The sequence below is a fragment of the Hypanus sabinus genome, chromosome 12, assembly GCF_030144855.1.
Source record: "Hypanus sabinus isolate sHypSab1 chromosome 12, sHypSab1.hap1, whole genome shotgun sequence".
In the NCBI taxonomy this organism is placed as follows: Eukaryota; Metazoa; Chordata; class Chondrichthyes; order Myliobatiformes; family Dasyatidae; genus Hypanus; species Hypanus sabinus.
In genome coordinates this window covers 8452134-8465323 of record NC_082717.1, presented here as the reverse complement: position 1 = coordinate 8465323, position 13190 = coordinate 8452134, and the positions used below count along the sequence as shown (strand labels likewise).

The 13190-nt window shown below is 41.6% G+C and overlaps 1 protein-coding gene across 4 annotated transcripts in view; it reads right to left on the bottom strand.

Annotated features, from left to right (window-relative positions):
* Positions 1-13190, bottom strand: part of LOC132402615 (collagen alpha-1(XII) chain-like) — a 380160-nt gene that overhangs the window by 223630 nt on the left and 143340 nt on the right. For all 4 annotated transcript variants that reach the window (XM_059985520.1, XM_059985521.1, XM_059985523.1 and 1 more), the window contains 4 exons: positions 12806-12935; positions 9167-9306; positions 6437-6566; positions 4853-4992 (listed from right to left, as the gene is read on the bottom strand). In XM_059985520.1, coding sequence (XP_059841503.1) covers positions 4853-4992; positions 6437-6566; positions 9167-9306; positions 12806-12935 — 540 coding nt within the window. The remainder of the gene's footprint in view (positions 1-4852; positions 4993-6436; positions 6567-9166; positions 9307-12805; positions 12936-13190) is intronic.

Genomic DNA, 13190 nt, shown 5'->3' with positions numbered 1-13190 from the left:
ACGATAAGTTTGGACAGGTACATAGATGGGAGGAGTATGGAGGGCTATGGTCTGGGCATGCTACTCAATAGGACTAGGCAGATTAATTGGTTCAGCATGAACTGGAAGGGCTGAAGGGCTCGTTTCTGTGCTGTAGTTTTCTGACTCTATGACTCAAATATAAAAGCATTCCTATAAGACTGAATGTACAAGTAACTGAGGCCGATTATATATACATAAAGTGATGCTGGGTGATGTGTGGGGTGGGGTAATGGCTGGAGGTGTTAATCTGCCTAACAGCTTGAAGGAAGTAACTGTTTTTGAATCTAGTGGTCATGGTGCGGATGCTGCAAGAGTAAATGTTCTGAGAAAGATGATCCAAGCCTTTGATGCTCAACCTTCTGGTAACAGCTCTGTTTTTTAATATTTTTAATTGGCCAGTAACCAATCTATTTAACTCCTGCCTATCACAGGACAATTTACAGTGACCAATTAAGCTACTAGACAGGAGAGGATGTTTCCTGTAGTGGGTGAGACGAGGACCAGAGGGCACAACCTCAGTGTACGTCCATTTCAGACAGGGATGAGGAGGAATTTCTTCAGCCAGAGGGTGATGAACATGTGAAATTCATTGCCAGGGACAGCTGTGGAGCTCAAGCCACTGGGTGTAATTAAAGTTGTGATTGATAGGTTCTTGATTAATAAGGGTATCAAAGGTTACAGGGGAAGGCAGGGGAATGGGGCTGAGAGGGATAATAAATCAGCTATGATATAATGCTGGGGCAAACTTGATGGGCTGAAAAGCCTAATTCTGCTCTGATGCCATATGGTGTGGATTCTAGGACCTATGATGGAGCTGGCCGCATTTACAACAGTTTAGGTCTTTCAAAGCCAATGTGACTGCTCCATGAAAGAGCTGAATGAGTCGCTCAGTTTGGTTCATACTCCGTGAAACTTACTCATTAAAAGGTGCTTAATACTAAAGTTGTACTAGCAAACCTGTATGCCCCTGATTTTGATGATGTTAATTTTTTTGAATGTTTTTTTTCCTCACTACCAGACTTAAACTCATACTCTCTTATACTGGGTGGTGACTTCAATTGTTAGTTAGATCCTAATTTGGATCGATCGTCCTCTGTTACTAGACCACCTACCAAATCTGCCTTAGCTATCCAATCGTTTCTCTCTAATTATGGTATCTCTGATATATGGCGTTTTCTTCATCCTACTGAGAGAGATTATTCTTTTTTTCCACATGTTCACCATACCTTTACTAGAATTGACTACTTCTTACTCGATAACCAACTCATTCCATTTGTCTATTCTTGTGATTATCAGAGTATACTGATTTCTGACCATGCCCCAATTACTCTGTCTTTAAATTTTCCTGGTCTCCCTCAGAGGAATAAACACTGGCGGTTTGATTCGACTTTATTATCAGATGATGATTTTCTAAAATTTATTAAGGATCAGATAACCTTTTATTTTAACACTAATACATCACCTGAAGTGTCATCCCAGATTGTCTGGGATGCCATGAAAGCATACCTGAGGGGTCAAATAATCTCCTATACAGCAAATTTTAATAGAAAGTCCTGTGCATATCGATTAGACCTCATTAACCAGATTAAACAATTGGATCAACTGTATGCTCAAACTAAGAATCCTGAACTATACAAGAAGCGTGTAGAACTTCAAGCTAAATTCAATCTTTTGTCTACTCAACCTGTCGAACGCCAATTTCTTGAAAGTAAGAGTCGCTTTTACATTCATGGTGACAAATTTGGTAAATTTCTAGCCAATCAGCTGAGGCGTTCCAAAGCCAAACAACATATTACAAAGATCTGGAAGGAGAACGGAGACTTTACATCGGATCATTTAGAAATTAATGACGCACTCAAAAATTTCTATTCTCGACTTTATTCCTCTGAATCTTTGAATGGCAATATCTCTGTTGATCAATTTTTAAATAATCTGAATATTCCTTCACTTTCATCTGATTTTAAAGCCAAACTTAATGCGCTTATATCATCAGAAGAAATATCTTTTGCAATTTCTGCATTGTCCTCAGGGAAATCTCCTGGACCTGATGGGTTCCCCGAAGAATTTTATAAATCATTCTCCTCACTTCTTTCTCCTCAGTTATTCTCAGTATTATCTGACTCATTTGATTGCTGCAAATTGCCACCCTCTTTTAATGAGGCATCTATTATTCTTTTATTAAAAAAGGGTAAAGACCCAACAGAGTGTTCCTCGTATAGGCCGATCTCTTTGCTTAATGTTGATGTTAAAATCTTGGCTAAAATTTTGGCTTATAGATTAGAAACTATTATTCCCTCTATTATCTCTGATGACCAAACTGGTTTTATTAAAAACTGTCTCCCTTTTTTTAACATTCGGCGTCTATTCAATATTTTATATTCACCTCCAACTGGGATTCCTGAATGTGTTATTTCCCTTGATGCGGAGAAAGCTTTTGATCATATAGAGTGGAACTACCTTTTTGTAGTTTTAGAAAAATTTGACTTCGGTCAAAGTTTTATCTCTTGGATCAAATTGCTGTATTTGTGTCCTACTGCCTCTGTTTTATCTAATTTTCAGAAATCCCAGTTATTTAACCTCAAACGTGGCACCCGTGAGGGATGCCCTTTAAGTCCCTTTCTCTTTGATTTGGCTATAGAAACTTCGGCGATAGCATTTCGAAATTGTCCTGAATTGACCGGGATTTGGAGAGGGGGTGTTGAGCATAAAGTTTCTCTTTATGCTGATGACTTATTACTTTTTCTTTCAAATCCGTCTACATCCTTACCTCCAATGTTTTCACTTCTTGACCAGATTAGCCAGTTCTCTGGCTATAAACTTAATTTACATAATAGCGAACTTTTCCCAATTAATAAAGAAGTACAAGAATTAACATTTCGTGATCTCCCCTTTAAAGTAGTCCATAATCAATTTACCTATCTCGGGATTACAGTCACAAGGAAGTTTAAAGATCTCTTTCGTGAAAATTTTGCTAATCTTGCATATACTATAAAACAGAGTCTTGTACAATGGCCACCTCTATCTATGTCTTTGGTAGGTCGTATTAATGTTGTTAAAATGTATGTTCTCCCTAAACTTTTATACTTATTTCAATCAATCCCAATTTTTATTCCTAAATTTTTTTTTTGATTCCTTAGACTCTATTATTTTGTCATATCTGTGGAAGAATAAGCGCTCTAGAATTAATAAAGTCTATCTCCAAGAACCTGAAAAAGAGGGTGGCATGGCTTTACCTAACTTTCGTTTATATTACTGGGCAGCCAATATACGTTGTGCTACCTTTTGGTCTTTTTTCCATGGCCAACCCGAGTGCCCTAATTGGGTGGCAATGGAGTTGAGCTCCACCAAAGAACTATCTATCTCTGCACTTCTTGGCTCTGTACTCCCTAGTAGTTTCTCCAGATTAATAGTTAATCCTCTTGTTAGACACACTTTGCATATTTGGGCTCAGTTTAGGAAATTTTATGGTTTCCACGGTTTTTCCGTTTCCAGCCCTGTCGTACATAATCATCTTTTTCTACCCACTATGTATGACTCAGCATTCCATGATTGGTATAGGAAGGGCATTAGACATTTTGAAGATCTTTTTATTGATAATCGCTTCGCTTCTTTCCAACAGCTCTCCGCTAAGTTCAATCTACCCAATGCTCATTTTTTTAGATATCTCCAAATTTGACACTTTATTGTTCCTTTAATTCCCAACTTCCATGAAATGCCTGTGAAAAATGCTATGGACTTTTTTCTTTCCATTAATCCACTAGGTAAAGGTTTAATATCAAGTATTCAAGATAAATTAGCAGCCTTACGACGTGCCCCTGTGGATAATAGTAAAATGGCATGGGAGCAGGATTTAAATACCTCCTTATCTGATGAGACTTGGGACTCGATTCTCAAATCGGTTAATACAACCTCTCTTTGTGCTTGCCATTGCCTCTTTCAGTTTAAGATTGTTCATAGAGCCCATATTTCTAAATCTAAATTATCTCGATTTTACCCTGACATTAGTTCGCTTTGTGATAAATGCAAAAGGGGCGAGGCCTCTCTCATTCATATGTACTGGTTTTGTCCTAGCTTGGAGAAATTATGAAAGATGTCTTTATAACGTTATCGTATATTCTGAATCACCACCTAGAACCAAACCCTTTAATTGCTCTGTTCGGTTTCTGGGGTGAGACAGATTTACGTCTGAGTTCATCTAAGTGTCGAATATTATCGTTTGCCTCTCTCCTGGCTAGACGTTTAATCCTTCGTAGATGGAGGGATGTTGCCCCGCCCACACATACTCAATGGCTTAATGTTATTATGGCCTGCTTGGACCTTGAAATTATTCATTATTCAGTTCTTAATTCGGACTTAAAGTTCCATAAGGTCTGGGGACCTTTTATTGAGTACTTTCATAACCTTCCTCCTAACTAAGGTTTTTTTTTTCAGTCCCTTGCTTTCATCTCCTTTTTCTTTTGGTAGTAGGCATTAATATCTTCTGTTGCTAAGTGTATTCACAGTTTGGGGGTTTGATTGTCCTGATTTATATTCTCTATATTGTGTTGTGGGTGGTCTGGAGTTTCCTTTTTCTTGTTTTGTGTTGTGGGGCTTGGGGAGGACACTAATTTTACTTGTCTTCAATTTGGGTGCTTTTTCAATTATCTTTCTCTGTATCAGATTGTTATTGTATGCGTATTTTTGCACTGTATCAATGTCCTTCATTTTGATCTGGGTATTTTTTTATCTGTAGTTATGTAGAAAATGTATTAAAAAAACTAATTTAAAAGAAAGGTGCTGAAAATGAGGACTAGGTCACATTTCTCATTCCGTAATGGACAAGTAAGCTCACCTCCTTGGCGATCTCATCTCCCACTTCAGCGTAGCGGATGATGTACTTCAGGACCCTGCCTGGAGCTCGATCCCAGTGAGTCCTCATGCTGCTGTGAGTGACATCGGAGAAACGGATATTCCTGGGTCCACTCAGAGGTGCTGTCCAACAGAATGGAACAAAAGAGCTCAACTAAGAGACACAGGTGCAAAATAAACTCCATTAATTAAATTGTGAGGAGGAGATTTACAAGGATGATGCCTGGATTGGAGTGCATGCCTTACAACAATAGGTTGAGTGAATTTGGCCTTTTCTTCCTGGAGCGACAGAGGAAGAGAGGTGACCTGATAGAGGGGTATAAGATGATGAGAGGCATTGATCACGTGGATAGTCAGAGGCTTTTTCCCAGGGCTGAAGTGGCTAACATGATGGGGCATAGTTTTAAGGTTCGTGGAAGTAGGTACAAGGAGGATGTCTGGGTAAGATTTTCACACAGTGAGTGGTGGGTGCATGGAATGCCAGCAATGGTGGTAGAGGCAGATACAATCGGGTCTTTTAAGAGATTCTTAGATAGGTACACAGAGCTGAGAAAAATAGAGAACTATGCATTAGGAAAATTCCAGGCAGTTTCTATAGGAGGTTACATGGTTGGCACAACATTGTGGGCTGAATGGTCTACAATATGCTGCAGGTTTCCATGTGAAATGAAATTTGAAAATGATGCTCGTTGTGATCTATCATTGGTCTGAATATCTCCTGGGAGTGCACATCCCGTACAGCCTATTGTGGTCACAGAACATACCTTACAGAGTCAAGGAAACTCAGCAATGCCTCTACTTTTAGGGGAGGCTCAAGGGAGCTGGACTACACAGATTTATACTCACATCCCTCTACAGATATGCAGCAGAGAGCATCCAAACACACTGTATCACTGCTCTACTCCGGCCCCTGTATCACTGAGTACTCCGTCTCTGAACTGTTTCTCATTATTACCTGTATTGCTGCCACCTGTGTCTCATTGTGCTCCACCTATCATCTGCCTCTCTGTTTATTGCTCAGTGTATCTCAGTCCTGTGTTTTCACCTGTTTGTTGTGAGATTGTGCCAGTGAATTTTCCTGAAACTTTCCAGCATTCATATCTGTACTCTGCCCATCTGAATATCGACTCTGCCTGTTTCCCGATTCCGGTTTTTGGATTTCTCTGAATGTTTTGATCTCTGACTGAACTTCGACACCAACTTTGTTTGCACGTCGGGATTTGTTACTCAATTAATATCACTGTGTGCACAGGACTGGGTCTGTGATTGGATCCCTGCTCCAGCGTCCTGAGGTACTGACAGTAGGCCAGATTGTACCATCAATTCCATATTACATCTTATTACGACTCTACATCTAGTTCCATGCTGCCCCTGCACAGAAATCATGGAATGTTACAGTACAGAAGGGGGCCATTTTGCCCATCGAGGGCAAGCAGACAGCACTTCACTTCTTCCCTTTGCCCCATTATTACTCCAGACTCTGCAATCTCTCCACATTACCACGGTTTTGAGGTTGGGTGACACGCAAAAGTGAAGCAATGAACACAAGATGAAAGATCCTACTTACTGGTGCTTTCCCGGCCAGTCAGGGGAGTGGACACCCCCTTGTCGTACACAGCTGACACTGAAACATCATACTCTGTCTGGGACACCAGCCCTGTGAGGGGCACCGAGGTGTCGCTGCCAGACACTTCCACCTGTCAAGTTAGAAAAAAAGTATAGTTTGTATGGATAATGAAGTATATTTCTTCTAAACTATAATAGTAAGAGCAAAGATTCTGGAATGGTTCCAGAGGCCCGGAAATTTGCAAATATCACTCCACTCTTTAAAGGAGAGAGAGTCAAAAGACAGGAAATTATAAGCTAGCTGGCTTGACTTTGTTGGGAAGACACTGGAATCCATTATTAAGTTTGAGGTTTCAGGGTACTTGGGGGCACATGATGAACAGGGCACAGTCACAATTGATTCCTTTTTATTTATTAAATTTTAGAAATTACAAAGAATAAATGTGATAATAAAATAGTAAGAAAAATAACATTGACCCTCCCCTTAACCCTTCCCCCCCCCTTAACCCCTATCTAAAGAAAGAAGAAAAAAAAAGAAAGAAGAGAATGATTGCCTGGATATCGGAGGATCCTCACATGCTCCATGGAGTTCAAAATAATTTTAATATTTGTTTTTACTTTCCCCAATTACTATAATTTTATCTTCAAAGGACCTGTGTATTTAAATCTATCTTTTGTAAGTATGGGAGCCAAATTTTCAAAAATATATCATATTCATTTCTTAGATTATACGTAATTTTTTCAAATGGAATACAACTATGTATTTCATTATTCCAACGATCCATAGTTAAATATAAATCAGATTTCCAACTAACTGCGATAACTTTTTTGGCTACTGCCAATGCAATTTTTATAATTTTTTTCTGATACTTGTTCAATTTAAGTTTCGGTATTGTCCCTTCAATGTCTCTTAACAAAAATAATAGTGGACTATGTGGGAGTTGTACTCCAATAATTTGTTCCGTCTTAAATTTATCCAAAATGATTGAATTTTAAAGGAGAAACCTTGCCCGACGAATCTCTTTGATTGCTTCAGAGAAATTTCAGGCAGGGTAGACAAAGGAGAATCTGTGGATGTTGTTTACTTGGATTCTCAAAAGGCCTTCACTTGGTGCCCCTCATGAGGTTGCTAAACAAGAGAAAAGCCCATCGTATTCCAGGAAAGATACTAGCATGGATGGAAGATGGCTATGGAGTCCTAGTCATTGAGAGTATTTAAACTGGAGGCTGAGGGGATCTTGATTTATAAGATGACAGAGAGGAGGAGGAGAATGAGTAGGAAAGGGATAAAAGCTCAGCCTCAATGGAATGGCAGAGCAGATTTGAATGGTCTAATTCTGCTCCTATGTCCTATGGTCTTACCATTCTATTGCCATTCATCATTACACAACAAAATGATTGTTACTCCAGATCTGCAGCAGCACAATAACAAAAGATGTCAATAAGATTGAAAGAGGCCAGAGAAAACTTACAAGGATGTTGCCAGGGGACAGCCAACTGAGGGCAGATTTGAAGGAGGTATACAAAATTCTGAGGGGTAGAGATAGGGTAAATGCAAGCAGACTTTTTCCACTGAGATTGGGTGAGATTACAACTAGAGGTCATGGGTTAAGGGTGAAAGGTGAAATGTTTAATGGGAACCTGAGGGGAAACCTCTTCACTCAGAGAATAGTGAGAGAATGGAATGAGCTGCCAGCTCAACTGGTGGATGCAATTTCAACGCTGACGATAAGTTTGGACAGGTACATAGATGGGAGGAGTATGGAGGGCTATGGTCTGGGCATGCTACTCAATGGGACTAGGCAGATTAATTGGTTCAGCATGAACTAGATGGGCTGAAGGGCTCGTTTCTGTGCTGTAGTTTTCTGACTCTATGACTCAAATATAAAAGCATTCCTATAAGACTGAATGTACAAGTAACTGAGGCCGATTATATATACATAAAGTGATGCTGGGTGATGTGTGGGGTGGGGTAATGGCTGGAGGTGTTAATCTGCCTAACAGCTTGAAGGAAGTAACTGTTTTTGAATCTAGTGGTCATGGTGTGGATGCTGCAAGAGTAAATGTTCTGAGGAAGATGATCCAAGCCTTTGATGCTCAACCTTCTGGTAACAGCTCTGTTTTTTAATATTTTTAATTGGCCAGTAACCAATCTATTTAACCCCTGCCTATCACAGGACAATTTACAGTGACCAATTAAGCTACTAGACAGGAGAGGATGTTTCCTGTAGTGGGTGAGACGAGGACCAGAGGGCACAACCTCAGTGTACGTCCATTTCAGACAGGGATGAGGAGGAATTTCTTCAGCCAGAGGGTGATGAACATGTGAAATTCATTGCCAGGGACAGCTGTGGAGCCCAAGCCACTGGGTGTAATTAAAGTTGTGATTGATAGGTTCTTGATTAATAAGGGTATCAAAGGTTACAGGGGAAGGCAGGGGAATGGGGCTGAGAGGGATAATAAATCAGCTATGATATAATGCTGGGGCAAACTTGATGGGCTGAAAAGCCTAATTCTGCTCTGATGCCATATGGTGTGAATTCTAGGACCTATGATGGAGCTGGCCGCATTTACAACAGTTTAGGTCTTTCAAAGCCAATGTGACTGCTCCATGAAAGAGCTGAATGAGTCGCTCAGTTTGGTTCATACTCCGTGAAACTTACTCATTAAAAGGTGCTGAAAATGAGGACTAGGTCACATTTCTCATTCCATAATGGACAAGTAAGCTCACCTCCTTGGCGATCTCATCTCCCACTTCAGCGTAGCGGATGATGTACTTCAGGACCCTGCCTGGAGCTCGATCCCAGTGAGTCCTCATGCTGCTGTGAGTGACATCGGAGAAACGGATATTCCTGGGTCCACGCAGAGGCACTGTCCAACAGAATGGAACAAAAGAGCTCAACTAAGAGACACAGGTGCAAAATAAACTCCATTAATTAAATTGTGAGGAGGAGATTTACAAGGATGATGCCTGGATTGGAGTGCATGCCTTACTACAATAGGTTGAGTGAATTTGGCCTTTTCTTCCTGGAACAACAGAGGATGAGAGGTGACCTGATAGAGGGGTATAAGATGATGAGAGGCATTGATCACGTGGATAGTCAGAGGCTTTTTCCCAGGGCTGAAGTGGCTAACATGATGGGGCATAGTTTTAAGGTTCGTGGAAGTAGGTACAAGGAGGATGTCTGGGTAAGATTTTCACACAGTGAGTGGTGGGTGCATGGAATGCCAGCAATGGTGGTAGAGGCAGATACAATCGGGTCTTTTAAGAGATTCTTAGATAGGTACACAGAGCTGAGAAAAATAGAGAACTATGCATTAGGAAAATTCCAGGCAGTTTCTATAGGAGGTTGCATGGTCGGCACAACATTGTGGGCTGAATGGTCTACAATATGCTGCAGGTTTCCATGTGAAATGAAATTTGAAAATGATGCTCGTTGTGATCTATCATTGGTCTGAATATCTCCTGGGAGTGCACATCCCGTACAACCTATTGTGGTCACAGAACATATCTTACAGAGTCAAGGAAACTCAGCAATGCCACTACTTTTAAGGGAGGCTCAGGGGAGCTGGACTATGCCAGATTTATACTCACATCCCTCTACAAATATGCAGTAGTGAGCATCCAAACACACTCTATCACTGCACTGTGGCAGATCGGAAGGCTCTACAACTGGTTGTCAAAACTGTCTGGTGCACCACCACCCACCATCAAGGACATACATAAGAAAGTTGTTGGAAAAGGGCCAGTAACTTCATGAAGGATCCCACTGACCTTGCTCACAGACTGTTTGTCCCACTCCCATCAGGAAGGAGGCTACATAGCATCCACTCCAGAACCACTAGACCCAAAAACTGATACTTTCCCCAAGCAGTATGGCTAATCAACATCTTGACCCACTAACCCATCCCCCCACTTTCCCAACCACCACTACTTTATCTCTCCCATTTCCCGCACATCTGCCCTCACCCCATCCACCTGCCACCCCACTCGGGATAGAGTTCCCCTTGTCCTTACCTACCACCCCAACAGCATCCAGGTCCAACGTATAATTCTCAGTAACTTTCGCCACCTCCAACGGGATCCCACTACCAAACTCATCTTTCCCTCCCTCCCTTTCTGCTTTTCGCAGGGATCTCTCCCTACTCAACTCCCTTGTCCACTCGTCCCCCCCATCCCTTCCCACTGATCTCCCTCCTGGCACTTATCCTTGTAAACGGAACAAGTGCTACACCTGCCCTTACACTTCCTCCCTCACCACCATTCAGGGCCCCAGACAGTCCTTCCAGGTGAGGTGACACTTCACCTGTGAGTCGGCTGGTGTGGTATACTGTGTCCGGTGCTCCCAGTGTGGCCTTTTATATATTGGTGAGACCCGACGCAGACTGGGAGACCGTTTCGCTGAACACCTACGCTCGGTCCGCCAGAGAAAGCAGGATCTCCCAGTGGCCACACATTTTAATTCTACGTCCCATTCCCATTCTGATATGTCTATCCATGGCCTCCTCTACTGTCAAGATGAATCCAAACTCAGGTTGAAGGAACAACACCTTATATACCGGCTGGGTAGCCTCCAACCTGATGGCATGAACATTGACTTCTCTAACTTCCGTCAATTCCCCTCCTCCCCTTCTTACCCCATCCCTGACATATTTATTTGTTTCCCTGTTCTCCATCTCCCTCTGGTGCTCCCCCCCCCCTTTTCTTTCTCCTGAGGCCTCCCGCCCCATGATCCTTTCCCTTCTCCAGCTCTGTATCACTTTCGCCAATCACCTTTCCAGCTCTTAGCTTCATCCCACCCCCTCCGGTCTTCTCCCATCATTTCGCATTTCCCCCTCCCCCCACTACTTTCAAATATCTTACTATCTTTCCTTTTGGTTAGTCCTGACGAAGGGTCTCGGCCCGAAACATCGACAGTACTTCTCCTTTAGATGCTGCCTGGCCTGCTGAGTTCCACCAGCATTTTGTGTGTGTTGTTGTTTGAATTTCCAGCATCTGCAGATTTCCTCGTGTTTACTACTTTATCATTTCCTGGCAGAGTCGCCCTCTGTACACCCCTGTGCCTGGTGTCGCTTTATAGACATACAATTAATCTATGAATATACACTATTACATGTATTTATACTTATTGTGCCTCTATTATTATTATTATGTCCTTTATCTTATTGTGATTTTTATGCTGCATTGGAACTAGAGTAACAATTATTTCATTCTTGCTGGAATGGACATTAAACAATCCTGAATCTTGAATCTAGCTTAAAAACTCCAGGATAACAATAAAATTATCTTTTTTTCCCACAGTGCGATTCTTTCCAAAATATACTTTCCTCCCACAGGAATCTGCTTTGGCCTTTTCAAATTTTTATTTCTTTATAATAATAGAGTAATCATATTTAATAATTTGTGTAATAACTGTTCCTGAACCTCCAAGATCAATCTAAAACCCTTCCATCCCACGTGGTCTTCCATTGTCCTATCAATCACATGCCTTTCTAAGAATCTCTTAAATGCCCCTAACGTATCTGCCTCTACCACCACCCCTGGCTGGGCATTCCACACTTTGTGCGTAGAAGAAAGTTTACCTCTATACTTCCCTCATGTCACATTAAAATTATGCCCCCTCATATTAGCCATTAGTCGACCTTCAGCTTCACCTCTCAACACTCTTTTACATTCAGAGCAAATATCCACTGGCTTTTTGCCACAACCTGCAAGTGACTGACCTCACAACCCACCTTGTCGTGACCCTCACTACTTACTGTCTACCTGCACGATATCTCAGGGCATACAGTGTCCTGCTGAATTTTTACTCAGCTATCACTGAGCGTGTTGTGACCGTGTCTCTCACCATTTGGTTTCCTGCTGCCTCCTCCCTCTCCAATTCCAGGTTGCAGCAAGCATTCCCCTTGGCGGAGAAGATCATTTCCTGCCAGGCCTTTTTTTACTTAATTTCAATTCACCCACTTATTGTGAACTTGTTCTAAGGGGTGCAATGGTGATGTAGTTGTGAGAGTGACACTACTGCAGCTCGGGGAGTTGTGACATCCATATGAAGTTGTACGTTCTTCCCCCGCGACTGCATGGGTTTCCTCCCACACTCCTAAAATATACTGATTAGTAGGTTCATTGGTGATTGTAAATGGTCCTGTGATTAGGCTAGGGTTAAATCGGGGACTTGCTGGGTTAAATCGGGGACTTGCTGGGTGGTCCAGTTCATTGGTCCAGAAGGAGCTGTTCCACACTCTATCTCAAAATAAATTAAAGCTGTCAAGACAGTTTCAACCCCTTTGATCTCACACTTCCCCTCAGCAAAGTTCAGAGATGAGTATGAAAGTGAATAATTCTGGAAGTATTGAGAAAGTTTCTTACGGGTAACTTGTTGCATGCTCAGTGGATCACTCGGGACATCACCATACAAGGCGTGGACTGAAAGCGTGTATTCAGTATTTGGAAATAATTCAGTCAGCTTTACATCAGTAACATCCGCGTTAACCTTCACCTGAAAGAAAAGAAACGTCTGTAAGTAAAAGTGAACCGTCGCGCTGCAAATATCATGACAATTATACAATGAAACAGATCAGAGTCAAATCTTTATCCACGTTGGTCTCGTTGTGAAGAATTACATGTAAGAAATTCTTACCTGGACCCCCAACGACACTTGTCAAAAGAAAAGTAAGTTCTGATAAAGGGTGCCCTACTTAAAACATTAACCCTGCTTCTCTCTCATGAAAGCAGTACGGTGGCTTAGTGTTTA